Source organism: Suncus etruscus, chromosome 19 (genome assembly GCF_024139225.1).
Source record: "Suncus etruscus isolate mSunEtr1 chromosome 19, mSunEtr1.pri.cur, whole genome shotgun sequence".
NCBI classification, from domain to species: Eukaryota; Metazoa; Chordata; class Mammalia; order Eulipotyphla; family Soricidae; genus Suncus; species Suncus etruscus.
The window spans coordinates 31,396,179-31,423,489 of record NC_064866.1 but is presented as its reverse complement, the minus strand read 5'-3'; the positions used below and the strand labels follow the sequence as shown (position 1 = coordinate 31,423,489).

The 27,311-nt window shown below is 43.9% G+C and overlaps 1 protein-coding gene across 1 annotated transcript in view; it reads left to right on the top strand.

Moving 5' to 3' along the window:
* The window catches only part of FBXO32 (F-box protein 32), a 45,791-nt gene extending 19,979 nt beyond the window's left edge, over positions 1 to 25,812 (top strand). The window contains 7 exon segments of the mRNA XM_049765851.1: positions 11,582 to 11,633; positions 11,636 to 11,658; positions 11,661 to 11,676; positions 12,505 to 12,689; positions 21,771 to 21,953; positions 25,359 to 25,502; positions 25,601 to 25,812. Coding sequence (XP_049621808.1) covers positions 11,582 to 11,633; positions 11,636 to 11,658; positions 11,661 to 11,676; positions 12,505 to 12,689; positions 21,771 to 21,953; positions 25,359 to 25,502; positions 25,601 to 25,690 — 693 coding nt within the window. The 3' untranslated portion in view covers positions 25,691 to 25,812.
* The last annotated feature ends 1,499 nt before the right edge of the window (positions 25,813 to 27,311 follow it).

Sequence of the window (27,311 nt, the reverse complement as noted above, 5' to 3'; positions counted from 1 at the left end):
GGGCACCCACAAAGCTGATCTCCATGAAGGCTAAGTATGCAGCCTAGAACTTCTCAAGAGAAAAATCCCTTGGAATCCCTGATCTTCTCAGTCAAAACCCATTTTTCGGAGCCGGAGTGATAGTAGAAAGATAAGGTGCTTGTTTTGCAGTCAACTGACCCTGACTGAGTATCCAGTACCCCAAATGGTTTCCCAGATTCCACTGAAAGTGATCCCTGAGCAGTCAGGTATGGCAAAAGAAAGAGTCAAATTAAAATGAAAGTATGAATGCAAGCATATCTGCAGTACCTGGGTACCCATAAAAGTAGGCATCACCTTGGGGGCAGTGATGTATACATAGAGGCTTCCTGCTGGCAGAAGTAGGGGCCCCACCCAGAAATAGGCCAAAGCAATGGAGAAAAGTTAAGAGATAAGAATAGTGGTGTTTGGGGGCTGGAGAGATAGCATGAAGGTAAGGTGTTTGTCTTGCATGCAGAGGGACGGTGATTCAAATCCTCGCATCCCATATGGTTCCCTGAGCCTTCCAGGAGCGATTTCTGAGCATAGAGTCAGGAGTAACCCCTGAGTGCTGCTGGGTGTGATCCAAAAACCAAAAGATGAAAAAAAGGAAAAACAAGAATAGTGGTGTTTTGACCAGGAACACAAAGTAGAAAGGGAATTAGGCTTGTTACTCCTAACTCAATTATGAACCATACATATTCAAAAGGTGCTCATAATGTTATTCACGCAGTCACATTACTGTGACAGTAAAAATGAGTTTCAACGTGCAAAATGCTTTAGTACAGGGAGATGTGCTAAATTGGACCAGTTTTCAGTGCTAGATCAACAGGCATCCCCTACCCCAATCTAAAGAAAGAGTTTCTTGAGAGGACGATGTTCAACTCTGCTTTGCTCTTCTCTGAGGAAAGACAAATGTTTATGTTAAGTCTCTGTGAGCCAGGATCCGAAGAATCGGTGACTCAGTAAAGGAGGAGCTCTCTGTTGGCAAGGAAGTGACCATATTCATCCTGCCACTCAATGACTATTGCAGGTCACTGTGGGTTAAGGCAATGTCACGTTCTAGAGTTGCCTTAGCACCTTTAGAATCTTGCACAACCTGGCTCATACTTGTCAGGAGCTTCGACACTTTTCTTGGGGACAAAATACCGCTGCTAAAGTGGGATATCGTTTTGGTCCTGTCTAGAAGAGCACAGGAAAAAGCACTGGAGATATGGGGCCTGAGCACAATAGTCCAATGGGTAAGGTGCTTGCCTTGCAAACGTCCAACCCAGATTCAATCCCTGATCTCTTAAGCCCTCCAGTAGTGATCCCTGAGCATAGTGAAGAGGGATCCCTGAGCATTACCAGGTGTGGCCCAAAAATGACCTCCCACCCCAAAAATAGCTTTGTGGAAGAGGTAAACCCAGAATTCTCCATTGAAGGGTATCTGGGACTTGGCCAGTGGACTTGGTTCATAAAAGGCTCAGCAGTGAAAAATAACAGACATGGAGAGAAGATCATTGTAGGACCAGTGGAGCCCCACTGCATAGACTGAGAAGTGCCTCTGTAAAGGGAAACCCAGTGGCTCATACTTGGATGTGACTTAAGACAAATGGCAGCACCAATGTCAATGTGTTAAGCTGACTTGAGTCAAATCTAGCTCCTTGGACTAAAGCAATGGGGACAAGGGCACCATTATACATTCAAAGAGATTCGAGATGGGTGGGAAGCTCTGCCTCAGAGCTGGGAGGATAATCAATTTGTGTAAACTTGGTCCTTCTTCTTAAGATTTTAACACCCTGGGTTAGAGAGATGTTCCACTTATAAATAATATTTACCCACTCTTGACATGCCTGAAGATTATTAATGTGGCTGATATTTTTCCTCTTCCAACCTGTCAGTGTTCAAGCTCAAAGTCAGTACAAAACCTTCCAGGTTTTTAATCTATGTTATTCATTGAATAAATAAGGGTCTTGGAAGTACATAGCAATTGAAACAGGCAGAGGTACTGCCAAGGGTTTATTGCAAACAATATAATCTTCCTCTGAGCATTCCAACTTGGGTATTGAGCATGTGACAAAAGGCAGGGGCTCCTGGAAGCTTCTAGAGCCTTTCTTTACTTTTCTAATCATATGCCATGTTTTTCAGCCAACTATTCTTTCAGATGTAGAACCCCACTGCCATAGGAGATGGAAGATATTAGAGGGAAAGTATATTATTTTGTTTTTATTTGTTTTGGGGGCACACCCAGAGGCACTCAGGTTACTCCTGGCTCTGCACTCAGAAATCACTCCTGACAGGCCCAGGGGTCATATGGGATGCCGGGGATTGAACCCAGGTCCATCCTGGGTCATCTGCATGCAAGACAAATGCCCTCCCTATGTGATATCACTCCTGCCCAGAGAGGGAAAGTATGTTAATAATATTCAATGCAAAATGGAATCTGCTTGAGCAATAGTTCATGACTAAGTCTGGCATGGTTTTGTCTCAAATTAGCAAGCAGGGGAGGCTATTGCTTTTGTGGATGTTTCTGAAGCTCTAGTTATTTTTTGCCTTTCTAGATCTGAGTTGCTTGTCCTCCTGGAAAGTATTTTTAGTAGGTTTGCATTATAGATAATTTACTCCTAAGGCATCAACTAGCACTAGATTCCATAGCATGATGGTGGAAAAGATCCCATGTCATTATTAAATAGAATAATGTGTTTCCAGGGCCTATTTTCCTTACACATTATTTCACTTTAAGTCACATTTCCAAGAGTTCTCACCATGCTGAGTAAGGACTTAGTGAGGACTTAATTGTACCTCTAAAAGTCCAGACCATCTACCATTGACCTTTACTGTGTCATTTGATCATCAAGAATGTCTTCATCTGCAGCATGAGGGTATTTGGGTAAATTGTTTCCTGTATCTCTTCCAGCTAGCACACTCCTTGACTTTGAAAGACAGATCTTGGGCCCGGAGAGATAGCACAGCGGTGTTTGCCTTGCAAGCAGCCGATCCAGGACCAAAGGTGGTTGGTTCGAATCCCGGTGTCCCATATGGTCCCCCGTGCCTGCCAGGAGCTATTTCTGAGCAGACAGCCAGGAGTAACCCCTGAGCACCGCCGGGTGTGGCCCAAAAACCAAAAAAAAAAAAAAAAAGAAAGAAAGAAAGACAGATCTTAAGGGCCTACTTTGTGCTGGGTGGGAGTCGAGCATAAACAAAATTATCTCTGTTGTGTTGAGGTCTATATCTCACCTAGATCATCAGCAAGGAAATAAGCAAGACCATTTCAGATATGTATTGATGGATGCAGTAAGGTAAGGAAGGTGATTGGAAGGTTTCGTGTAGCGTGGTTGGAAGATTTTTAGCTGAGCTCTGAGAAGGCCACCGAAGAAACAGGACCTGAGAGAGAGGGGTCTGAGCATGCACAGTTGTAGTGAGACTGAAAAGTAGAAATGAGCTGAATCTGTTCAAGGTATTAAGATCAGCCCTGTGGGGGCCGGGTGGTGGCGCTAGAGGTAAGGTGCCTGCCTTGCCTGCGCTAGCCTAGGACGGACCATGGTTCGATCCCCCGGCCTCCCATATGGTCCCCCAAGCCAGGAGCGACTTCTGAACGCATAGCCAGGAGTAACCCCTGAGCGTCACCGGGTGTGGCCCAAAAACAAAACAAAAATAAAAAAAAAACAAGATCAGCCCTGTGGCCAGAGAAGCAAAGAGTAGGGGCAGGGCTGAACAAACAGAAGCAAGAAAAGATGAAGAAGGACTTTGCCACTCACAGTAAAGAACTTGGGTTTTGTTTCCATTGTGAAGGAAAGTTACTGAAGTGTTTTAAGAAGAGATATGTTGGGCCAGGTTGGTAGTATACTGGGTAAGGCCTTTGCCTTGCATGTGGTGACCTGGGATTGATCCCTCATACCTCAGATGCCCCCACCCCCCAGGTCCATCAGGAGTGATTTCTTAGCACAGTCAGGAGTAAGCCCTGAGTACTGCCAGGTATGACCCAAAAAGAAAGTGAGAGAAATGCTCTTCTACTTATTGTGGGAGAAGGTGAATTGAACTACACGTGGTGTTTTTGGCTCAGTGCTCAGGGGTCACTCCAAGAGGTGCCTGAGATTATATGCAGAACTGTACCAGGGCTTAAATCAGTTGACTGTCTACAAGGCAAGTGCCTAGCCCTTACTATCTCTCCGACCCCATGAGCTATTTTATTTTTTTTTAAGATGAATATAAAATGAATTTAAGGGAAGAGACAGTAAGAAGCCAACCTTTTCGGCAGCTCAAGTGAGATAAGAGGGAGATCTCTCATCTGCTATTCATCTGCCACACACACTTTAAATTCCCCATTCGGAGATTTGCTAGAGAATACTGCTCATAGCTAGAGATTTCTCTATTCAGTTTGGACAAAACTAGTACGAGCCGCAGCCAATGGGCAGGATGTGGTTCCAGAAGACGCTGACCACTAGCCCTTCCTTCCATCGTCCAGAACCATTCCAGTGAGTGCACAGTGAGTCATTGCAGAGCTGCTGGGTATCCAGACTGCCCACACAGTAATGATAGCATAGAATTCCACAGGCGCTCGCAACCCCCCCCCCAGCCCGCCCCCTAAACACAGCCACAAATTACTGGCACGTGGGCTACAATTTGCCCAGTAGAAAACACAACCATTTCCAAACAAGACACTTCCATTCTCTCTTCTCTGTCTCTCTCCTTCTCTTCCTCTCTCTCTCTCTTCTTCTCTTCCCAACCCTGCCCTCACCCTCACCCTCTCCCTCCATTTTTTTTTCTCTTGTGGCTAGGGACAAAGAATCCAGTTGGCTCATATATCTTGCTAAAGAAATTGCTAGAGACAATCCTGTTCCCTTTGGCACACAGCTTTTCCAGCAGAGAAATAAAATTGATCAATTCTGTCCCAGCCTTGGCTTCCTTCAGGTTTTGGCCTCAAGAGATATGCTGTGGACTTCACTAGTTTGTTTGCCTAACATCATTATCTCATCCTAAATATGTTACTGGTATTTTCTGAGTATGATGCCTTCCTTAATGTTAAAACTGATGAGCCATTCTCATCATTCCCAAATTTTCAGGCTGTTTCCAAAACATAACACTATATCTGGGGGCGGAGCAAGAGTACAGTGGTAGGGCATTTGCCTTGCACATGGCTGACCCAGGACGGACCTCGGTTCGATCCCCAGCATCCCATATGGTCCCCCAAACCAGGAGCAATTTCTAAGCACATAGCCAGGAGTAACCCCTGAGCTTCACCGGGTGTGCCCCGCCCCCCAAAAATAAATAAAGTAAAAAAAATAATAATAACACTATATCTGATTGCTACTCCTTTCAGAGCCATTTGCCCTAGATGCAGATTTGGTTGGTCCTTCCTTAACTGAGGTTCTTATTTTCAGAACACATATTCTGTTACATTTGAGACATTTCTGTGTTCAAGTCATAACTTCACCTATTGCTACAGATAAGTCTTTTTTTAATAGTATCTTTATTTAAACATCTTGATTAAAAATATGATTGTGATTAGGTTTCAGTCATGTAAAGAACACCCCTCTTCACCAGTGCTACATTCCCACCACCAATGTCCCAAATCTCCCTCCATCCCAATCCACCCCCACCTGTACTCCAGACAGGCTTTCCAGTTCCCTCATTCATTCACATGATTATGGTAGTTCTCAGTGTAGTTATTTCTATAACTGCACTCACCACTCTTTGTGGTGAGCTTCATGAAGTGAGCTGGTGTTCCAGCCCTCCTCTCATTGTCTCTGGATTGTTGCAAAAATGACTTTTATTTTTCTTAAAACCCATAGATGAGTGAGACTATTCTGCATCTCTCTCTCTCCCTCTGACTTATTTCACTGATCATGATAGATTCCATGTACATCCATGTATGGGAAAATTTCATGACTTCATCTCTCCTGATGGCTACATAATATTCCACTGTGTATATGTACCACAGTTTCTTTAGCCATTATCTGTTAAAGGGCATCTTGGTTGTTTCCAGAGCCTGGCTATTATAAATAGTGCTGCAGTAAATATAGGTGTGAGGAAGGGATTTTTGTATTGTATTCTTGTGTTCCTAGGGTACATCCCTAGGAGTGAGATAAGTCTTTAGATGAGTTACTTAACTACTCCCAGCCACGGTTCCCTCTCTTGTCAAACCCACTTTGTTGGATTGTCTTGGAGATTCAAGATCCCACTTGTAAAATGGGTTTAACACAGACCTTGACATGTATCTAGCACCCACTATTGTTATCAAATTAAGACTATGAGTAGGCTGGGAGATGGTAAAAGGGTTAAGGTACTTGTTTTGCACTCAGCCAACTTGGGAATGATCCCAGGTATAGACCCTGCCAGGTATAACCCCAAAATCAAAGGCAAAAAAATAAAACAAAACCAAGTTTATGAGACAAGCAACTCTGTAACTAATGAAATGTACAAACATCATATTAACTTAGAGATAGTAAGCTATTAAATATATTCCAAACAAAATTAAAATGACAAAGGAATATTAAATTTTGGAAGCACTAACATTTGGGTTAACCATACATAAAATTGAAATGTGAGGATTTTCAAGGTCTTCAAAATTGTTTTTTGTTCTTCTAATTCACTATCCCCTCCCTGGCAGTAATTTCTCCGAGTAATAGTCTCTGGGTCATGAGAGAAAAATTTGTTATGATTAATTATAGACTATTATTCTTTGTAGCAGGCTGTTATGAGTGTTTTATAGGCATATTTATTTTTCACAGCAACTCCAAAATAGGTACTATTATGATGCTTCCTTTATAGATGGAAAAACTGATGCAGACAGTTGGTCTCTGGAGACCCCAATTATCTTAACTATATTTATACATTATATTTATACATTATATAAATATATTTATAAATATAATATATTTATCATTTTCAGTTGACAAATTGTGGCCATAGGTCAGATTTGCCCGCCTCTTGTTTTTGTAAAGTTTTATTTCTTTACAACCTCATTAAATTCACATATTAATCTCATGAGTTGTTTTGTTTGTTGTTGATTTTGTTCTACAACAAATGGATTCAAGGTTTGCAGCAGAGAGCATACAGCTCACAGAATCTCAGTTATCCACTCTTTGGCCATTTTTGGGTGGGGGGTGTCAAACCCAGTTATGCATATTGCTTACTCCTAGCTCTGGACTCAGGGACTCTTCCTGGCAGTGCTCAGGGAACCATATGGGAAAGACAGGGATAGAATCTGGGTCAGATTCTTACAAGCTAAATACCTTACCCACTGTACTATAACTCTAGCCCCATCTCTGGACCTTTACCATAAAATCATTACTAACCACTGACTATCAACTTGAAGCCTTAGTGATTAGGGTTTCAAATGGATTGAAACAGTATGTTCTGACCAAAAATCCTTATTAGATATTGGTAAGTCCATATAGCTTCATTTAATTCTCACAGACTAGTGAGGTCAAGAGTTCTGATTTCCACTTTAGAAATGGAAAGAATAGAGTTGTGAGATGTGTAAATGGACTTACACCCAACTGGACAGTAAGCCTGGGGATTGTGTGTCTTTATCATCCCCGCCATCATGACCTACAGCTGGGACAGACGGGAGCCTCAGAAATCACTCACTGAGCAGATGACAGTTGAAAAGGTCACTTTTAAATGACAGTTATAAAGGTGTAAAGGCTAGAGGCTCCCTGGTCTCCTAACTCAGGGTCCTTCTCCTGACCCTCATAGCTGCCTGGCTGTGAAAAGGACTCTTTTTGCGGAGATCAGATCAAACCCTACCTGGGTGACTCACCTGTCATTCTGTTGCCAATGAGACTTTTTTGGCCTTTTTTGTTTTTGTTTTTTATTTTGGGGTTTTTTTTGGGTCAATCCTGGAGATGCTCAGGGGTTACTTCTGGCTCTGCACTCAGAAAACACTCCTGATAGGCTCAGGAGACCATATGGGATTCAGGGATTTGAACCCACCACTCTGTCCCTGAATCGGCTGTGTACAAGGCAAATGGACCTACCTCTGTGCTCTCTCCTGCCCCCCACTGAGATTTATTCCCTCTTTAGTCAGACACCATCTCAGTCCCCACCGTAGGACTTGTTTTCCTCCTCAGACGAATAGTTGTCACCTTGAGTGATTTTTTTTTTCTTCTCAGACCTTTTGATTGGCTGCAATTTGGGAGGCACATTTGGGAGAGATTTCAGGCCACCCCCTCTGCCCACCCCCGGCCAGTGAGTCAGTGCAATGAGACAGACCTTCCGAGCTCAGGCTTGTGTTTTCTTTCATCTAGCTTCAGGCTGCTCATGTGAGCCTCCAGGTATTAATAGCCTCTTGGCTTGGCCTTCTGAGCCCTGTTGTTGGTCAAAGAGAATAAATGAAAAGTACTCGACCCCAGTCCTTTCAGGCCATTTTTCACTCCTCGCTTGACTGTCACGGACTGGCTGGTGACAGAGCTGAACCAGGCTGAAGGTAACCAGTGTGATCACAGGATCAGCTAGATGCTGGAACTCCCGCCCAGCCCTGCCTTTTCTTGTCGCCTCCTCCCCTTTCAGCGGGCCTTTTCTCTTTGTCTTTTTTTGAGGGTTGTTTTCCTTGTGTTTCATTTGAACTCGAAGCAAAATTGCATTCAGGAAATTAAAAATCTGTGCCAAGTCAACAGGTTTCTCAGGGCACCCTGAGACTAGAGTTTTAAACAGATGTCTCCTTGAACACACCCTTGCTTTGCTTATTTCAAGTCTCTCTTTGCTTGTTTGCATTGCTCTTATGAGCATGTATTCTCCTTTTTTTTTGTTTGTTTGTATTACTTTTTGAGGGGATCACACCTGGCAGTGCTTACGGCAATACTCACGGCTTTACAGCGCTACGGATCACTCCTGGCAGGCTCAGGGGACCATATGGGATGTCTGATATCGAACCTGGGTTGGCACATGCAAGGCAAATGCCCCTCCCTGCTGTGCTATCGTTCCCAGCCCCCATGTATTCTCTCTTAAAATGTATTTTTTTTCTTCTTCCTCTCCCCTTCTTTCCTAAGTAAGTCCTGTTCAATTTAAACTTACACTGTCTCACTAAAAAATCATAAGTGAGATTCTTTAGATTGCCTTGCTTTGATCCAGAAATTCAGTTCCCCTCTGCAGCCCAGTTGAAACTATCTCTTTGCTCTCTCTTAGCCTTCATAGTGGCACCCACTGTCAGTGATGGCTGTAACTCATGTGAAGCTGGCCTGGGCAGGAGAGGAAACTTCCTTGGAAGAGATTCAGACTTTAGCAGAAAGAACAGGGAATGAGGCCTGGGTTTCCTAAATCAACTTTTTTTTGCCTTTTTTTTTTTGCTTTTTTTTTTTTTTTTTTTTTTTTTTTTTTGGGTACACACCCGGCAGTGCTCAGGGGTTACTCCTGGCTCTATGCTCAGAAATAGCTCCTAGGCAGGCACGGGGGACCATATGGGACACCAGAATTCGAACCAACCACCTTTGGTTCTGGATCGGCTGCTTGCAAGGCAAACACCGCTGTGCTATCTCTCCAGGCCCCCTAAATCAACTTTTATACTCTGAGACAAGGTGGTTTTACCTAAAGGGCTGCTGAGTTCTGGTGGGATTCATGCATTTCACTTTCTATGGGACTTGCTTGTGATTAATTCTGTGATGGCATCAAATGTGTTGAGATCTCTGCTGAGCTCAGACTGCTTATAGATAAGGTCTCCTCAGCCTCAGTTTGTTCATCTTTTAAATGGGTTAGTACTTTGTGCTCCCTAAGGCCCTTTCCTGTTTAAAAAATTTACTCTTTGGGGGCCGGAGTGGTGGCACAATCAGTAAGGCCTTGCACTTGATAGCTAGGATAGACCATACTTCAATCCCTCAGCATTCCCATATAGTCCCCCCAAGCAAGGGGCGATTTCTGAGTGCATAGAGGGAGTAATCCCTGAGCATCACCGGGTGTGGCCTAAAAACCCAAAAGAAAAAAAATTTCATCTTCCAGGGCTGGAAAGATAGTACAGGGGGTAAGGCCCTTCCCCTTACATACGTATTACATTACCTACATATGATCCTTAAGCACTAGAAGTGAGCCCTGAGCACTGCTAGATATGGCTTAAACCCCTCTCCTTACTCTAAAAATGATAATAAGTAAAGTTTTAGTTGTCAATTGTAGAATATCTGACTCACCACATTTGTAGGAACTAGAGTGGTGGTACAGCAGCTAGAACATTTGCCTTGCCTGTGTCTGAACCAGCTTTGATCCCTGGCATCCAATGGTCCCCTGAGCACTGCCAGGAGTGATTCTTGAGTGTAGAGCCAGGAGTAATCCCTGAGCATTGCTGGATAAAAACAAAATAAGAACAAAGTAGCTTGTCACATTTATCAAAAATTTTGCTATTGGGCTGGTCCGATGGCAGTAGTTTATCAGAACTTATTAACGTTAGTATCACAAAAGTTGGTATATAACCCCCCCCCCACTGTTCAATTTGACTGGCTTAAAATTTTTTTTCTTGCTATTGAACAAAGACTGAGCCAAGGATGTGCCCAATTTAAACTTTTTATTAGCTTTTGTCTCTGTCAAGCATGGGGGGGGGGGAGAGAGTGAAATGGCAGCAACCTTCAACCAACATACCTAAACTTTGATTTTCACCTCATGTGAGCCATGTTTCCCTAAAGGATTCCTGTACATTCTTTTTTGTTTTGTTTTGTTTTTGTTTTTGGGCCATATCCGGCATTGCTCAGGGGTTACTCCTGGCTGTCTGCTCAGAAATAGCTCCTGGCAGGCACGGGGGGCCATATGGGACACCGGGATTCGAACCAACCACCTTTGGTCTGGATCGGCTGCTTGCAAGGCAAACACCGCTGTGCTATCTCTCGGGACCCCATTCTTTTTTAATCATCAGTGGGGATTCTTAGTACTGGTACAGATGAAGAAACTAAGGAGTGGGACCAAGAACCTTTGGGATTTGCCCCTTATCTCAGAGCTATTAAGTTGCCAAATTCAAGCTAGAACCCAGAGTAATAGTAGCACAAATCCTGGCTTCTGAATGGAAGTATATACCTGTGCTACACATCCTGGGATTTCTCTTTCTCCCTGTGACTGAACTTCTACAGAAAGTTGAGTACCATAGAAAATCCTCGTTCGTAGGCATTTTTATTGAATGCTGCCTAAGCAGCAGGTGGCTGGCTGAGATTTGCCTCTCCCTTGGAAAATGCACATCACTGATCTGAATATGAGCGTTCAGGTTGTCTGACGAGTCGGGGTTCTAAGTTATAAGGACACTGAAGTAGGTGGGGAGAGGGCCCCGCTGGAAGGAAGCTCATAGAAACTCACACCTTTGCAGGTGGAGGAGGTTGTTTCCAAGTATATTTACTTTGCCTGCTAAAGTAGGGCATGGAGAACTGAAGTCACCTGAACAGAAGCAAACCCTTATATTTCAAAGAGGAAACTATCGGGGGAGAGGGGAATAAACATTTAGCTTGCTTTTAAGGTTTAAGATGAACACTGTGTTTCTCGGAGCACGTCTCCTTTCTGTTGCCTGGTGGTCCTGCCAGCCATTTCTCTCTCCCTGTCGTCTGTATCTCTGTTATGTGACTCAAAAGTAAAGATTAGGAGAGGAAAATAATCTCTGTAGCCTACGCTTTGCAACTTCTATTTTTATCCACAGCTGTTGGAACTGATAGCAAGTCACAAACTCACGTCCCTGAGTGGCATCGCCCAGAGAACTTCATGAACATTTTGGAAACAAAGTGGTACTAAAAGGTGAGTTTTTTTTCCCACTCTCACCAACTTTCTGGGCAGGAAGGGGGTCTCCCCCAATAGACAGTCACCTTTTGGGTTTACGGGAAATAGGAGTGGGTGAGATTTTATCAAGTGCCATTCTAGAAGGGCCAGATGATGTGGCGGGAAGGAAGACACTAGGATCATGAGAGAGGATGAGACCATTAGCTTCCCTCACCTTGATTGGGACTCATCAATTTGCCACTATGCCTCGTCACCTGCTCTCAGGCATCTAGATGGAGGCACCAAGTCCCAGCCTTGTCTACCCAGGCCTGCCAAGTCTAGGTTCCTAGAAATGGCAGCTGTCTTGAGGACAGAATAGTCCTAGCTAGAAGAGAACCTATTGGGAGCTAGAGAGAACATTAGGTCACTAATTCACAGACTTGTTGGATATGAGGCTCGAGAGTGATCAAACAGACAGAATTCAAACCCCCAGCTCTGATCCCTAGGCCTCTCACCTGACCACCATTTTCAAAGAGACTGTCCCTGATGAGGGAAAGAACCTGCATTCAGAAGAATATGTGAGCCCTTGGTACAGGACCGGACAGTGAGAAAACAGAGAAGAGTCTCTTGTTGAAAACTAAGAGCAAGCAAACAAAGACGGGTTCTAACTGAGAGAAACCTCTACCAGGTCCCTCAAGAGCAAGATCAGCCAAGTGGGGAGTAAACACCAGTGAGAAAGAAACACCTTATCCCCAGAGGCCGGTTCCCCAGGAAACCAGAGCAGTATTAATAAGGAAGAAAGGCCAGTTATGAGAGCGAGGGTATTCCCGGGTCATCACTGTTCTTCTTCTTTCTTCCCCATTCAAGTCCTTGAAGACCAGCAGAACATTAGGTTAATCAGAGAGCTCCTCCAGACACTGTATACATCCCTGTGCACACTGGTCCAAAGAGTCGGCAAGTCTGTGCTGGTGGGGAATATTAACATGTGGGTGTATAGAATGGAGACGATTCTACACTGGCAGCAGCAGCTCAACAACATCCGTATCACCAGGGTAAGTGGGAACACCAGGCTTCTTCCTCCCCCCAGGAAAAGGCTTCAGTCCCAAAGCTGTCTTGGCCAGACTGGAATGGCCCCTGGTATTGGAATATTCTCAGCTCCTGTCATCTGATGCTCCATACGGGCTGCTGATGGTGGGCTGGGGAACTTCCTGAGAAAGGAAGAGAGGTGGGAGGAACTTGACCAGATAGGATGTGTGTGAAAGATGGCAGCCCCCTGAAGCATGGTGAGAAAACTAGGAACTTGGCTTGGGGGGTGTTGCCTATCCCAGTTTAAAAAACGTATTTTTCAAATTTAGCATCATGATTTACAAGAATGTTTTTGACAGGTTTTCATGCATACAATGGTCCAGCACCAACCCTCCACCAGGGTTCCCCCATCTCAAACCTACCCTATCCCTCAACCCCCACCATGGTTAACTCGGTTCTGTAGAGCAGTTCTCAGATTCTATCAAATCTTTAGAGGAACTAGGAGATCTCTTCCTCTGTCCCATTTCTTCTTCCAAACATGTTCTAATGTCAGCTGTAGGATGATGAATGAGGGCAGTAGTGGCAGGGACTTAAAGAACCTGAAAGTCTAGTTGCCAAAGGGCATAGATGTCACTGGGGGGTTGGAGAGATAGCACAGTGGGTAAGCACCTGACCAGGGTTCAATCCCCGGCATCCCATGTAGTCTCCCAAGTACCACCAGAAATGATTACTGAATGCAGAGTCGGGAGTAAGAGCTGAGGACCACTGGGGGTCTTCAACAAAAGAAACAAAGAATCACAAACCCTTGGTATTACAGAGATAGGGAGCATGCAGGTACGAAAAGAGCAATTCACATTTATTTTATTTTATTTTATTTTATTTTATTTTATTTTATTTTATTTTATTTTATTTTATTTTATTTTATTTTTGGCCACACAACACCCAGAGGTGCTCAGGGTTATCCTGGCTCTCGTGCTCAGAAATTGCTTCTGGCTCAGGGGATCCATATGGGATCGGGATCGAACCCTGTATTCACTCCTAGGTCAGCACGTGCAAGACAAATGCCCTACCCGGTGTGCTATCACTCTTTCCCACTCTGATCCAGCAATTCACTATTATAAAGAAAATAAAAGCCCTGTGTGTTAGCTTAAAGATGGCACTTGGCTCTCAGCTCTCGTACATTTACTCGGCAGCAGGAGTACTAGGCCTAGGGCCTCATGAGAGAGGTGCTGCTATAATCTCTGAGGCCCACTACTGGACCAGGCGCTCTTAGGCAGCTCATGTAGCACTTGGGCGCTTTATCTCCACTAGCCACAGCTGCTGTAAGTGGTTCGGGCTCCAAACTGCTAAATGTGTCTCACGCTCCATCTCCTGAGAAAGGACCCTGAAAATGCCTCTTTGACTCTTTTTAAGGAATTATCTTTACAGCATGAATGTTTTCAACTGGAGATGTCCTTGGGCTGCCTGTTAATCACTTCCCTTGTTTATCAGACAGAACACCAGAGTATAATTAGAACCCATCAGTGATTGGATTTTTCTTAAATTCCTTAAGGTTGAAAACAGACACAACACGGTGTGTGGCACACATGCATGCATGTACACGGCACATACATGCAGAAACAGAACATGGCACCACATCATCTTTTAAGGCTTTCTTAGCTATTTGATTTTAAGAAAGTGTGAAGTAGGGGGCAGGGGAGCCAATAAATAACACAGCAGATAGGGCGTTTGCCTTGCTCAAGGCTGACAGGTTCAATCTCGGCCTCCTATATGGTCCCAAGCCTGCAGGAGTAATTTCTGAGCATAGAACAGGAGTAACCTCTGCGCAGCCACGCTGGGTGTGACCCAAAAGCAAATAAAATGTTTGAGTAATACTACCTGGTTAATTCTAATAATTTTCCCCCATTCCTGTCTCTCAAGTGTAAGCCTACTAGTCTAATCATGAATATTTATTTGGGACCTGAATTCTCAGCTTTCTTGGCATGGAAAATCCACTGTTTCTTCTGTCTGATTGCTGGCATTTTCAGCAGCCTTTACTGGGAATGTCATCTGATGTAGCCTTTCTAATATACAACATGGAGATTTCTCAGAAAAGCAAGAATGAAGTTTCTGTATTGCATTTTTTTTCTCTTTTGCAATTGCACTTTTTGATTTTTAGACTTACTAATTCGAATAGTATTTCCCAGCCAGTGATCTAAGTGAAAAATTTCCCTGTGACACAAGGGCATCATCCCTCCAGCAACTTTGAGACACCCATGTGGAAGGTCCTGGTTCTGAAATTTGCCTCTCTTCCCTCTGACCTCCACACAGAAGTCCCCTTTGACTACTGTATCCATGTACCAGGCACTTTCATGAGTTTTGTTACGCAGAGCCTCTTAGTTGGCCCACTCTTGAGGGTTCATTATTATGATTCATTATTATGGTTCATAATCCTCTTCCATAAAGGGGAGATGCAATAGAAAGTCATAGTCACTTTTCCCAAGTTTCACAGCAATAAGGTCCAAAGTCAATGTCAGAATTCTTAATTCTTCCTTCCTAAAATGGTAAAGGTTTTTAACATAAGTGATTTCCAAACTTTTTTAGTTCATCTTTCCTCCAGTTGTTTTTGCAATGATCCAACTTCTTGCAAGCCTTTTAAATCCCATGAATTCCCAAGAAGGACAGATGGAACACTGGCATTCATATCACTCTCCCCTCTGCCAGCTAGCTAGACCTCTAAGCTTGTTCCTGCACAGCAGCTTTACAGCTTGCTCCCCTTCCCCACAAGCCATCTAATTTGTCGAAGCCTCTGCCATCTCTCCTTTGCCTGGGCAGTCACTACAACTTGAATCTGTCTCAAAAGTAAAGTCTCCCATTTCCTGTCTTGTTCCATATTGGGAGGAATGCTGTTACAAAATATTGCCCTGTATTCTGGATGAGACCAGTTACAGAATTTAGGGCACATTGTTCCACGTCTCTGTGAGCTAGAGAGATAATATACCAGGTACAGAGTTTACTTTGCATGCAGCTGGCCCAGGTTCAATCACGAGCAACATATATGGTCCTGTGAGCAGCACCGGAAGTGACTCTAGAATAAATAGCACAAGGAATGACACAAGTCCTGAGCATCACCAGGTATGACCCAGAAACAAACAAAGCAAAATAAAACCAACCCAAGTCCATGCCCTCTTTTTGAAAAGAGGAATAGTATTGCCTATCTCAAAGCTCTGGTGTGAAATTTACTGTTAATTTATATAGAAAGTGCTGGCACAGTGCCTGGTAAATAGTTGGGGGTATGAATGCATTAACTGCTATTATTCTTAAGGGCATCCACTCTGTCTCAGAGATTTCTCTAAGTTCTTTACACGGATTAATTCATCTAGGGAGTCATTAGAGGTAGGAGTCATTATTATGGTCAATGGGACCCTAAGTACCTCTCTGCATGATTTCATCCACTCCACCAATAGATATGCTTATAAGTGAACAAAGGCTGACTTGAGTAGTCAAGAATAATGTAAGATACTGTAAAATGAGAAGCCAACCCCCAGACTGCTTTGAGAGTCTGCTCTGTCCTCTTGATCTCCCCTTATCTGTTTATATGCCTGCTTTTCTGTGCATGTCATTAATTTCAGAAAATTAAAGTTGTTGTTTGGGGGATTTGCTTATATTTTGTGTCACTTATAATTCTGCTAGCATTCTAAAGCAGTATCGACTTACTCTACCATCGAAGTGGCACACTCAATTAACACTGTCCCTGTGAGAATCCCATCAGGTCTGACATCTTTACCTCCCATGTCACATCTCACTCCATTCTCCTTTTGCTCAGTCTCCAACCACACTGGCCCTCCAGAAACCTTCCAAACTAGTTGTCCTGGAAGATCTTTCACTTGGTTCTGGTTTTTTTTACCTGAATTTTCTTATGCTAATGCTTCACAGCCATAGTGGTTCTGTTCACATTAAATTATCATAAATCTGTGTAAAAAAAAGTCATAGTTCCTTGGAGCCTTGTGGCTAAGGCTATTATCTCAAGGGTGCAAGCCTGCCTGCAAGATGTTCTTTCACTCATATAATATCTTCTCTCTCTCAGAGTCTTCCCAAACTTCCTGGGACTTGAGAATGAGAAAACTTACTTATGTCTAGACTGTCAAACTGTATTTTTTAAGTTTAGACCAAAAAATAAATAAGTCATTGCATGAAAATGTTGGTAACATTTCAGTAACTGCTTCCTTTGGACAAATTTTTATCTATAACTTCCCAATACATAACCCTGTTTTCCTTCAAATTTTCATATCTAATTTTATGGAGCCAGTTTTTGGGGGAGAGCCCCCCAGTATGCTCAATTTATTTCTGGCTGTGTTCAGAGGCCATATATGGTGCCAGGGTTCGAGCGTAGGTCAGCTACATGTAAAGCAAACACCTTACCTTCTGTACTCTCTGAAGTCCCAATGGGGCTCATTTATATTGGCAAAATAATTCTTATAGTAAAGAATAAAGGAATAAAATGAAGAGAATTGGCTTGTAGGGGGACATGATCAAATAGAATCACAGAGGGCCAAGGGCAGGCTAGGTTTTTGAAGCTTTGAGAGCATGATGGACCTAGAAGGAGTTTAGCCAAATACTTGATGGAGAAGGGAGAGTGTGTTGTTTTATACATTTATAATAAGCAAAAAGAAAGTATGCAAGCAATCACCCAATTATCAGAAGTCAGGACTCAGCATGGGATCTGGACAAGGATTTTAGAACAGCTCAGATTTGAAAAGTTGGGAGGACTGTCTGCCAAGTGGACTTTAATAGGGGTTCCTATAATAATTGGCCTGGGAGTTTTAACCAAAAAAGTCAATGCTTTGAAGTGCTGGAAACAAAAAGAAAAAATTATGGCAGTTTTATTGGCCTCTACAGTGAGCAGCAGATGATAAACAACAAATAGGCCTAGGGCCTTCTGCAATCCAGCATTGTCCTGCATTTTGCAAGCCACAGAAAGTTCGGGCCAGCAGCCTGAGCAATGTAAGTTGTCAGGTTGTAGCCGCTTTTAATGAGTTAGTGAGGCTTATGTTGTTCCAAGCAGCCTGGAATTGGACGGGATCTCCAAAGACTTCTAAGCTAAGGCATTTGGCCCATTAGGAAACTGAGACCCAGACATCCCCAAAACAAGTTGACTCCTGACCTTTCCCTTGGTCCCTTTTCTCAAGAGCCCCACTCCCCAACTCCCCTATTCAACCCTTTTCTGCTTGCATTATAGGACACAAATGGGCCTTGCTGGGACTGAGCAACCCCCTTGAAATCTTCCTTTTTAGGGCTTTGTGATTATGAAATTTTTTTTTAAAGGCAAAACCAGAACTCAATGCCCATGCCCAAAATCTTGTCCATGAGCTCAAGAAGGGGTGTCTTCATCCTGGAGAATGTTTCTGGGATTTTTTTTTTTCAATTTATTCCTCCTCCCTGTTCCTCTGGCTATCATGACCCTGGCCAGTGATCACATAGATTGGACTGTGTGTGTGTGTGTGTGTGTGTGTGTGTGTGTTGTGTGTGTGTGTGTGTGTGTGTGTGTCTGCACATCACAAGGCAAATACATGATCATCAATATTCACTCTTTTGCTATGCTGTTTGCCCACATTTGGGGCTTTGGGGGAGTTGCTTCATACAATGCTCAGATCTTTTAGCTGTGGTACATGCACATAGTTGGTGATGTGCCAGAGAGCTTGCCCTTCCTCGTGGCCTTGAGTATTTCAAAGAGCAGAGCTGCTAGAGTTACACTGAAGCATGGGGAACCACAGATTGAACTCACGCGCATCTTACACACACACTTTGCCTCTGAGCTCTCCCCCAGGTGACAGGTCAGCAAACTGACAGTGTCAGGATCATAACTGAAGAGTTCACCTAGGATTCTTGGGAAGGAAAAGGAGTCTCAGATGAGCTGTGCTGATTTCAGAAAGTTGGCAGAGATATTGGGGACTACTATGTACAAACTTTCCCTTGGTAGCATGTGCCATATTGTTCTGCTTATTGATTAAATTTGGGGGGGCTCTGGTCAGCCTGCTGAGCCCATAGTAGCCCCTAATTGCCTGGAGGCCATAATGGGCACTTAAAGAGGTTGTGTGTGCTGAGCAAAGTCTGTGAGTGATGTAAAATATAGCCTTGCCTTTAAGATCTGCGTCTGTATGGGATAGCATGAGTTTACCAAAATTTAAACAATGAAGGACTGAATACAAGTTCAAGGATATAGTAGAAGAAGCTCCAGGAGATGCCCTTAATCAGATGCCAGGAATTTATTGTGTTTATGCCACAAATGGTTTTCAAAATGTTCCAGAATGACTAACGTGGTTCATTCTTAGAGTACTCGCCTTGGGTATGTAAGACTATGGGTTCTATCCCTGGCCACTGCAGGTCAAAAGGGCCGGAGGTGTCTTAAAAATGTCATAGCAGTTTTATGGGGCCAGAGAGATAGCATGGAGGTAAGGCGTTTGCCTTTCATGCAGAAGGTCATCGGTTCGAATCCTGGCGTCCCATATGGTCCCCCGTGCCTGCCAGGAGCAATTTCTGAGAATGGAGCCAGGAGTAACCCCTGAGCACTGCCGGGTGTGACCCAAAAACCACAAAAAAAAAAAATGTCATAGCAGTTTTAAAAGATTGGGCCTTATTCCTCCTATAAATAAGTCTCAAGGTCATCACAAAAGTCTTTTTTTTTCCTCTATTTTTTTTTTACAAAAGTCTTTCTGAAGAAATAGGTTTGACTTGAGCTGACAATGAGTAACATCTAGATTCAAGCATTCAAGCTTCTTTTTTTTGTTTGTTTTTTGTTTTTTGTTTTTTTGTTTTTTGGGGCCACACCTAGAAGCACTCAGGGGTTACTCCTGGCTTTCTGCTCAGAAATCGCTCCTTGTAGGCACGGGGACCACATGGGATGCTGGGATTTGAACCACCGTTGGTCCTGTGTCTGCTAATTGCAAAGCAAATGCCCCACCACTGTGCTATCTCTGGCCCAAGATTCAAGCTTCTTAAACAGTTGGTTGTGATTGCTTGTGGGGTCATTTCTCTGAATCTGGGGAAATCACCAAAAAATTCTGCCAGTAGTAAAAGGCTTCCGAACACACAATGACCAAAAATTAATTCAAGGGAACAGGACAGATAGTATAGGGGTTAAGGTGTTTGTCTTGCTCACAGCTGATCCTAGTTCCATAACATCACCAGCAGGCATGATCCCTGAACACAGAACCATAGGAAGTCCTAAACACTGATCTCCACTGGGTATGACTCAAAACCAAGAAAATTTACTCTCAGGGCCAGAGAGATAGGACAGTGGGTTGGATGCTTGCCTTGTATGCTCTTATCCCATATGCTCTTATCTCAAGCCCACAGTGAGTGATGATACCTGAATATAGAGCCAGGAATAAGTCCTGAGTACCAGTAGGTGTGCCTCCTTTAAAGAAATGTTCATTCAAAATTAAATGCCTAATGAATCTAATGTTTTTCTGTGAACTCTCGCCTGTATAACATTTCTCGGATAAAAGGGGTTGCAACTGGGATGCCTTGACCTAGATAAGAAGAGAAATAGTGGTGTCAGAGTAAAGATTAATCAGGGTCACGAACTGTATGTTTGGGTGCCCGTGAGGAAAACTGCTGAAAGGGATCAGTGCTTAAAGGAGCCAGTGGGACTCAAGAGAGTGGAAGCAGGGCCCGGAGAGATAGCACAGCGGCGTTTGCCTCGCAAGCAGCCGATCCAGGACCAAAGGTGGTTGGTTCGAATCCCGGTGTCCCATAGGGTCCCCCGTGCCTGCCAGGAGCTATTTCTGAGCAGACAGCCAGGAGTAACCCCTGAGCACCGCCTGGTGTGACCCAAAAACCCAAAAAGCCAGGAGTAACCCCTGAGCACCGCCTGGTGTGACCCAAAAAAAAAAAAAAAAAAGAGAGAGAGAGAGAGAGTGGAAGCAGTTAGAAGATTGTTGCTGTGTGCAGGGCAGTAGGAATCCTCCAGAAGGAAGCAAGTTCTGGCATGGAGTAAAAGAAGTGTACAGGCATTTAACCCATGCTGCTGAGAGAATCTTCACAAATAGAAAGCTTTGGGCCTGGGAGACGGTTCAAAGGGCTGGAACATAATCTTTGCACCAGTCAGTTCCGAGTTTGAGCCCCATCACCACCAGAAGTGACCAAATTCTAGCATATTAGGATAGCCTTTTTCTACAAATATTTCCCTTATTCAGATAACTTTCTAACCAGATGCTATATCTGATTTTAATTGCTTCAGATTACTAGGTTGACCAATTTTAGAAATTTGTAACATTTCTAAAAAATTTTTAAAAATTAAAAGTTGTAAATCTGGGGTCGGAGAGATAGCATGAAGGTAAACCGTGCATGCAAAAGGACGGTGGTTCGAATCCCAGCATCCCATATGGTCCTCCAAGCCTGCCAGGAGCGATTTCTGAGCATAGTGCTAGGAGACACCCCTGAGCTGCTGGGTGTGACTCAAAAACAAAACAAAAAAAAGTTGTAAATCTGTAATTATTAATTAATTTGTAATTAAAAGTTTAATTTTTTAAAAAATCGTAAAATTTTTCAAATTGTAAAACTTGCAACAAAGAACTTAGTTGCAATCAAATATACATTAAAACTCAGAAATGAGGGCCCAGAGAGATAGCACAGCGGTGTTTGCCTTGCAAGCAGCCGATCCAGGACCAAAGGTGGTTGGTTCGAATCCTGGTGTCCCATATGGTCCCCCGTGCCTGCCAGGAGCTATTTCTGAGCAGACAGCCAGGAGTAACCCCTGAGCACCGCCGGGTGTGGCCCAAAAACCAAAAAAAAAAAAAAAAAAAAAAAACTCAGAAATGAAGGATTAAAAAAAAAAAAGTGACCCAAGAGTGCCCGAGCATCCCCAATGTGAAAGAAATAATAATCAAATATAAAGTGTGGTGGCATTTTGGAGAACCAGCTGCCTTTTGGCCAGCTCACGCTCCTCATGACATTTCTCTGTTGTTCTCCACCTAATCCAGGGTCTGCAGGAGATGTGCTGTGTTTGACCTCCAAGCATTTGGGGTTAGAGGGTGAGGACATGGGAGGAACCACACGGAGAGTGCCTCCTGGGAGGGTCCCCCCTGGTGACTTGCCTTCATGCTGTCCTGTTCTTCTGCCCGCAGCCCGCCTTCAAAGGCCTCACTTTCACGGACCTGCCTTTGTGCTTACAACTGAACATCATGCAGCGGCTGAGTGATGGGCGCGACCTGGTCAGCCTGGGTCAGGCGACGCCAGACCTGCATGTGCTCAGTGAGGACCGGCTGCTGTGGAAGAAACTCTGCCAGTACCACTTCTCCGAGCGACAGGTAGGTGGTGGCATCCCTCCTGTCTCAGCCCCATTCGAAGCCTTCTGTTCCCAGGTGTAGAGGCCCACCTCTAGGCTTCCCAGAACTGGCAGCAAAACAGCAAGCAAAGGTGCAGAATGTCTTTTTTTTCTTTATTTAAACATCTTGATTACAAATATGATTGTGATTAGGTTGCAGTCATGTAAAGAACACCCCCTTTCACCAGTGCAACATTCCCACCACCAATGTCCCAAATCTTCCTCCATCCCACCCCATCCCTACCTGTACTCCAGACAGGCTTTCCAGTTCCCTCATTCATTCACATGATTATAGTAGTTCTCTGTGTAGTTATTTCTATAGCTGCACTCACCACTCTTTGTGGTGAGCTTCATGAAGTGAGCTGGAAGTTCCAGCCCTCCTCTCATTATCTCTGAGGATTGTTACAAAAATGACTTTTATTTTTCTTAAAACCCATAGTCAGAGGGAGAGAGAGGGGTGCAGAATGTCTTGACAGGTTTTCTTCCCCGCCCTCTTGGGGGATTTTTGAAGGGTCACTCTTAGCAGTGGTGAGGCAGTGCTGCTCCTAGCAGTATTCCAGGATCACAAATACAGTGCTGGAGATTCAAACTCCAGGTCTGCAGGATATAAGGCAAGTGCCTTAACCAATGTACAACAGTCCCTGAGGGTAAATTTTTATAAGAAAATACATTTATGGGGCTGGAGAGATAGCACACTAGTAGGGCATTTGCCTTGCATGCTGCCGACCCAGGACTGAAGGTGATTTGATTTCCAGCATCCCATATAATCCCCTGAGCCTGCCATGGGCGATTTCTGAGCATAGAGCCAGGAGTAAGCTCTGAGCATTGACGAGTGTGACCCAAGACAAACAAACAAAGGCATTTACAGGACCAAAAAGATAGTATAGGGATTAAGGTGTGTAGTTTATATATAGGCAACTGGGTTTGATCTCCAGCACTATGTATGGTCCCTTGAGTCCCATCGGGAGTGATTCCCAAATGCAGAGCCCCAAAAACTACCAGGTATGGCCCCAAAACCAATCCCCCCCAAAAAAACAATAAAAGAAAAGACATATTTTGCAATGGTGGAAAGGAGGGTTGGTTGGGGCCACATCAGCCAAGTTCAAAGGCTACTTCTGGTTTTATGCAATAGTGGAGTTGCACCTGGAAGTATTCAGGGGACCAGATAGTGGTGGGGATGAAAATGGAGTTGATCACCTATAAGCAAGTACCTTATCCCCCGCACTATCTCTCAGATTCAAAATGTTCATTTCTTTTTTTTTTCTTTTGCTTTTTGGGCCACACCTGGTGATGCTCAGTGGTTACTCCTGGCTATGCACTCAGAAATTGCTCCTGGCTTAGGGGACCAACCATATGGGATGCCTGGGCATCCAACCACAGTCCATACTAGGTTAGCATGTCCAAGGCAAATGCCCTACCACCTGTGCCACCACTCGGGCCCCAAGACATTCATACTTTTTACCTACTAACATTTTACAATTTGATTCCCCATTCCTCAAAGTCCCTGGGCATCACCAGTTCTTTTAGTTCTGATATTTGATATCTAAAGTATTTTTATAGTAAGCATTTCTTCATTGTATTCTGAGGCCCTGGGATAGCTGGATAGATCAAGGGACTGAGGAGATAATCATTACTGCCTAAAATGTGCAAAGCCCCAAGATGGATCCCCAAAACTCTGTATGTACCCTCTTCATCCCAGAGCTATCAGGGTGGTCCTGGACATCAGGGACACTCACATGTCTGGGAATAACCCCCAGATTGCCCAAGCACCACTGAAGCTGGTCCCTTTAAAAATAAATAAATAAATGGGGCCAGAGCAATAGGACAGCAGGTATACTGAGTTAACTAGCTTTCTAAGTGCCAGGCACTCACTTTGAATTTGAACCTGGGTCTTTTGACCCCAATTTCCTGTCCCTTTGCCCTATTTGCCCCCAGACTTGCCCTCCACCCAACTTTCTTGTATAAATGAATGAGTTCTACAAATCCTATTCAGAAACCCACTAGAAAATAGAATCCCTCTGCCACACAGCTGCTGTTTCTCCCTGAGAATAATCCCGGAAATCTATAACAAAGGAAAGATCAAAGTGTTTTCTTGTACTCGCCTAACCTTTAAAGCCTTTAAACTTTCAGCCACCACCCACAGTCTACAGGTGTAGAAAGGTTGAGAACCATGAGTCTAACCATATAAGTTAGAATCAATGGTCCGTGGAACAGTTTGCAGGACAGGTACCAGCCTTCCAGGGTGAAAAGATTGTTTTAGAGGACATACAGGTGGAGCTGTGTTGGAGTCACTACTAAGTATTCATCAACCACCTGGTTCTTTGACCAGTTGGTAAAAGCAACATTGATGTTGACATGTACCTCACACAAGGATACCACCTTGGGTGGGGTAGACCACTTTTGGCTTACACTTGGATGGCGCTTCTGATAGCCAGTACCACCAATTAGCACAGTAAATTAGTTTGGTAAATAGAAAAAAAAATAAGCTGATATATATACTTAAAAACTTAACGTATTGATTATTTCACATTTTAAATTTGTATTTATTGAAGGAAAAGATTTATTTCATGAGGTCATCAGAGAGCAAGAAAAAGAAATTGCAGCTGGCATCAGTGCTCAAGAAGGCTGCACTCAGAAGGGATTTTTGTTTCCCAGGGGTTTTCCCTCTCCCCAGGTATTGCCAGAGTACAGATGAAAAGCGGGGTGGAGAAAGAGTTAAACGCAGAACTTTTTATCACCAGAGCAATAGCACAGTGGTAGGGAGTTTGCCTTGCACACTGCCAACCTGGAACTGACCCATGTTTAATCCCCAGCATCCTATATGGTCCCCCAGCCTGCCAGGAGTAATTTCTGAGCACAGAGCCAGGAGTAACCCCTGAGTGCTGCTGGGTGTGGCACAAAAACAAAATCAAAAAAAAAAAAAAAAAAAAGGCAGAACTATGGGGCCAGAGCAGTAGCACAGCGGTGTACTTCTTGCACTCAGCTGACCAAGGACTGACCTGGGTTCGATCCCCGGCATCTCATATGGTCCCCCCCAAGCCAGGAGAGATTTCTGAGCACATAGCCAGGAGTAACCCCTGAGTGTCATTGGGTGTGGCCCAAAAAACAAAAAACAGATGCAGAACTTTTTGGAGGGTAGAATGATAGCCTTGTACTCAGCCAACCCAGGCATACAGCCGGCCCAGCTTCAATCCCCAGTATTCCAGCTGATTTCTGAGGCCTGCCAGGAATGATTCCTGAGTGCAGAGCCAGGAGGAACTCCTGAGGATTGACAGACCCAAAAACAAAACAACAACAACAAAAAAAAAAAACAAAACAGAACTTTTTAGAGCCAGGAAAGCCCAAACAAACCATCTTCCTAATGAACAAACATTTGTTCGCTATTTAGATCCGCAAGCGACTAATTTTGTCAGACAAAGGACAGCTGGATTGGAAGAAGATGTATTTTAAACTGGTGAGATGCTACCCACGGAAAGAGCAGTATGGAGACACACTGCAGCTTTGCAGACATTGTCACATTCTGTCGTGGAAGGTAGGTGTCTCGGAGTCCCTAGAAATCAGTTGAAACACAATAGCTGTGCTCAGACCTTGTTTCTCACTCTGTGATTTAACCGTGTCTTTCCTTTGCAGGGTACCGACCATCCATGCACAGCCAATAACCCCGAGAGCTGCTCTGTCTCCCTTTCACCCCAGGAATTCATCAACCTTTTCAAGTTCTGAATCCAGCTCATGACAGCACTAAAGAACAGTTAGTTTGCTCCTGCTGATTGGATAGATTGGAAGACAGCATTTCGACCGTTCATTTGTAAATAGTGTACATTTTCAGCATTGGCTCAAAACTTCTGAGATAAGTCATTGCAAAGACTTTGGAAGGGAGATGTGCAGTTGCTGGCTGGGAACTTACTAATCTGGACTTCCTGTTAGAATTGGTGCGAACAACAGAAATACTGTCAATAAATTTTGCTAACAACAGTATGCCAGCAAGACCCGAAGGGTAAGGATTCTGTCTCAGCGATGAAACGAAATGCTCTTGCTGTTCACTGAAATGCCTTTCTTGTTCCCTGGTTATATGGAAACAAAAGAGCAAAACTCAAAAAAATCAAGGGTCCGGGACATGGCACAGAAGTGGAGCACTTGCCTTCTATGTGTGAGGTCCTGGGTTTGATTCCAGGCACAAACAAAAAAAAAATATTCAATAACAAACTAGAATGCTCTTTGTTTACAATGTGAAATGTGTTGAAAGAAAGAAAAAAACTGCATAGGAGATATCCCTGGGCTTTTGATTCTGATTTGGGGTTTGAACCCACAGGGGCTGACTGGGGGCCTTATCTTACAAAACTGTCACAATAGTCTACCTCGGAAAGAAGGCACTCTGCATGACCAAGTGCTCTGTCCATAGGAAATGCCTGCTTTTCTTACTTTTCTTTCATCACATAGCAAATGATTTTAAATGGGAAGAGAAGGGCTAGGGAGGAGGCACCATGGGCAGATGCCTTGCATAGGAAGGGAGGCGCATGGGTTAGAAACCTAGCACCACAAATGAATCGAGTCAAATGGAAAAGGCCCGGGAAACAGTGATCCTATTTCACATTTCCTCTTTGGGCTGACTCCATCTTTGGAGATCCCTCTATTCTGTAACAACCCCAAAATAAAAGCTTTTCTTTTTCCTGGCCTTCCAGGTTGAAGCTCATTCAGAGCAACAAAAGGCCAATCCAAAGGAGTCCCCTAGAAAGGCCTGATTTGGGTAAGAAGAGTCAGACACCCCCTTGCTGTGAAGAATTCCTTATTCCTGTTAAACTTCTTAACTTGTCTGAGCTTCCCTGAGTATCTTCAGGGATAAGCATATCTCTGTGGCTGGGACTCTGGAGCCAGACTGCTGATTAGTAGGGTGTAAGTCAGGTTTTATATTATGTTTTTACCGGCCATTTCCTCCTGGCTGTGCCGAGCTATAGGGTTTGCATTTCTTGACATTCAACACCACCATGCAGTCTACTACATAGAGGACCTTTTGCAGGGCTGATAACCACAGAGAGCATTTCAACCAAGCAAGGAAGTCTGGTTCCCTAAGTTCACCCTAAACTTGCCTCCTGACCCCCAGGAAATCTGCCAGGCAGGTCTCAACTAGAGATCACCAAGTAGAAGAAAGGACACCTCAGGACTTATTAGGTTCCTTGTCAAAGATTCCTGGGAAGAGGTGGGATTGTGTGTGTGTGTGTGTGTGTGTTTGGGTTTTTGTTTTTATTTTCTACTTTTTTTTATAGAACTTGGCTTTTCTACATCAGTGTACATATATTTACATATATAAATGTTCATTTTTGCCATTGTGTTTGCTTGTGTGGGA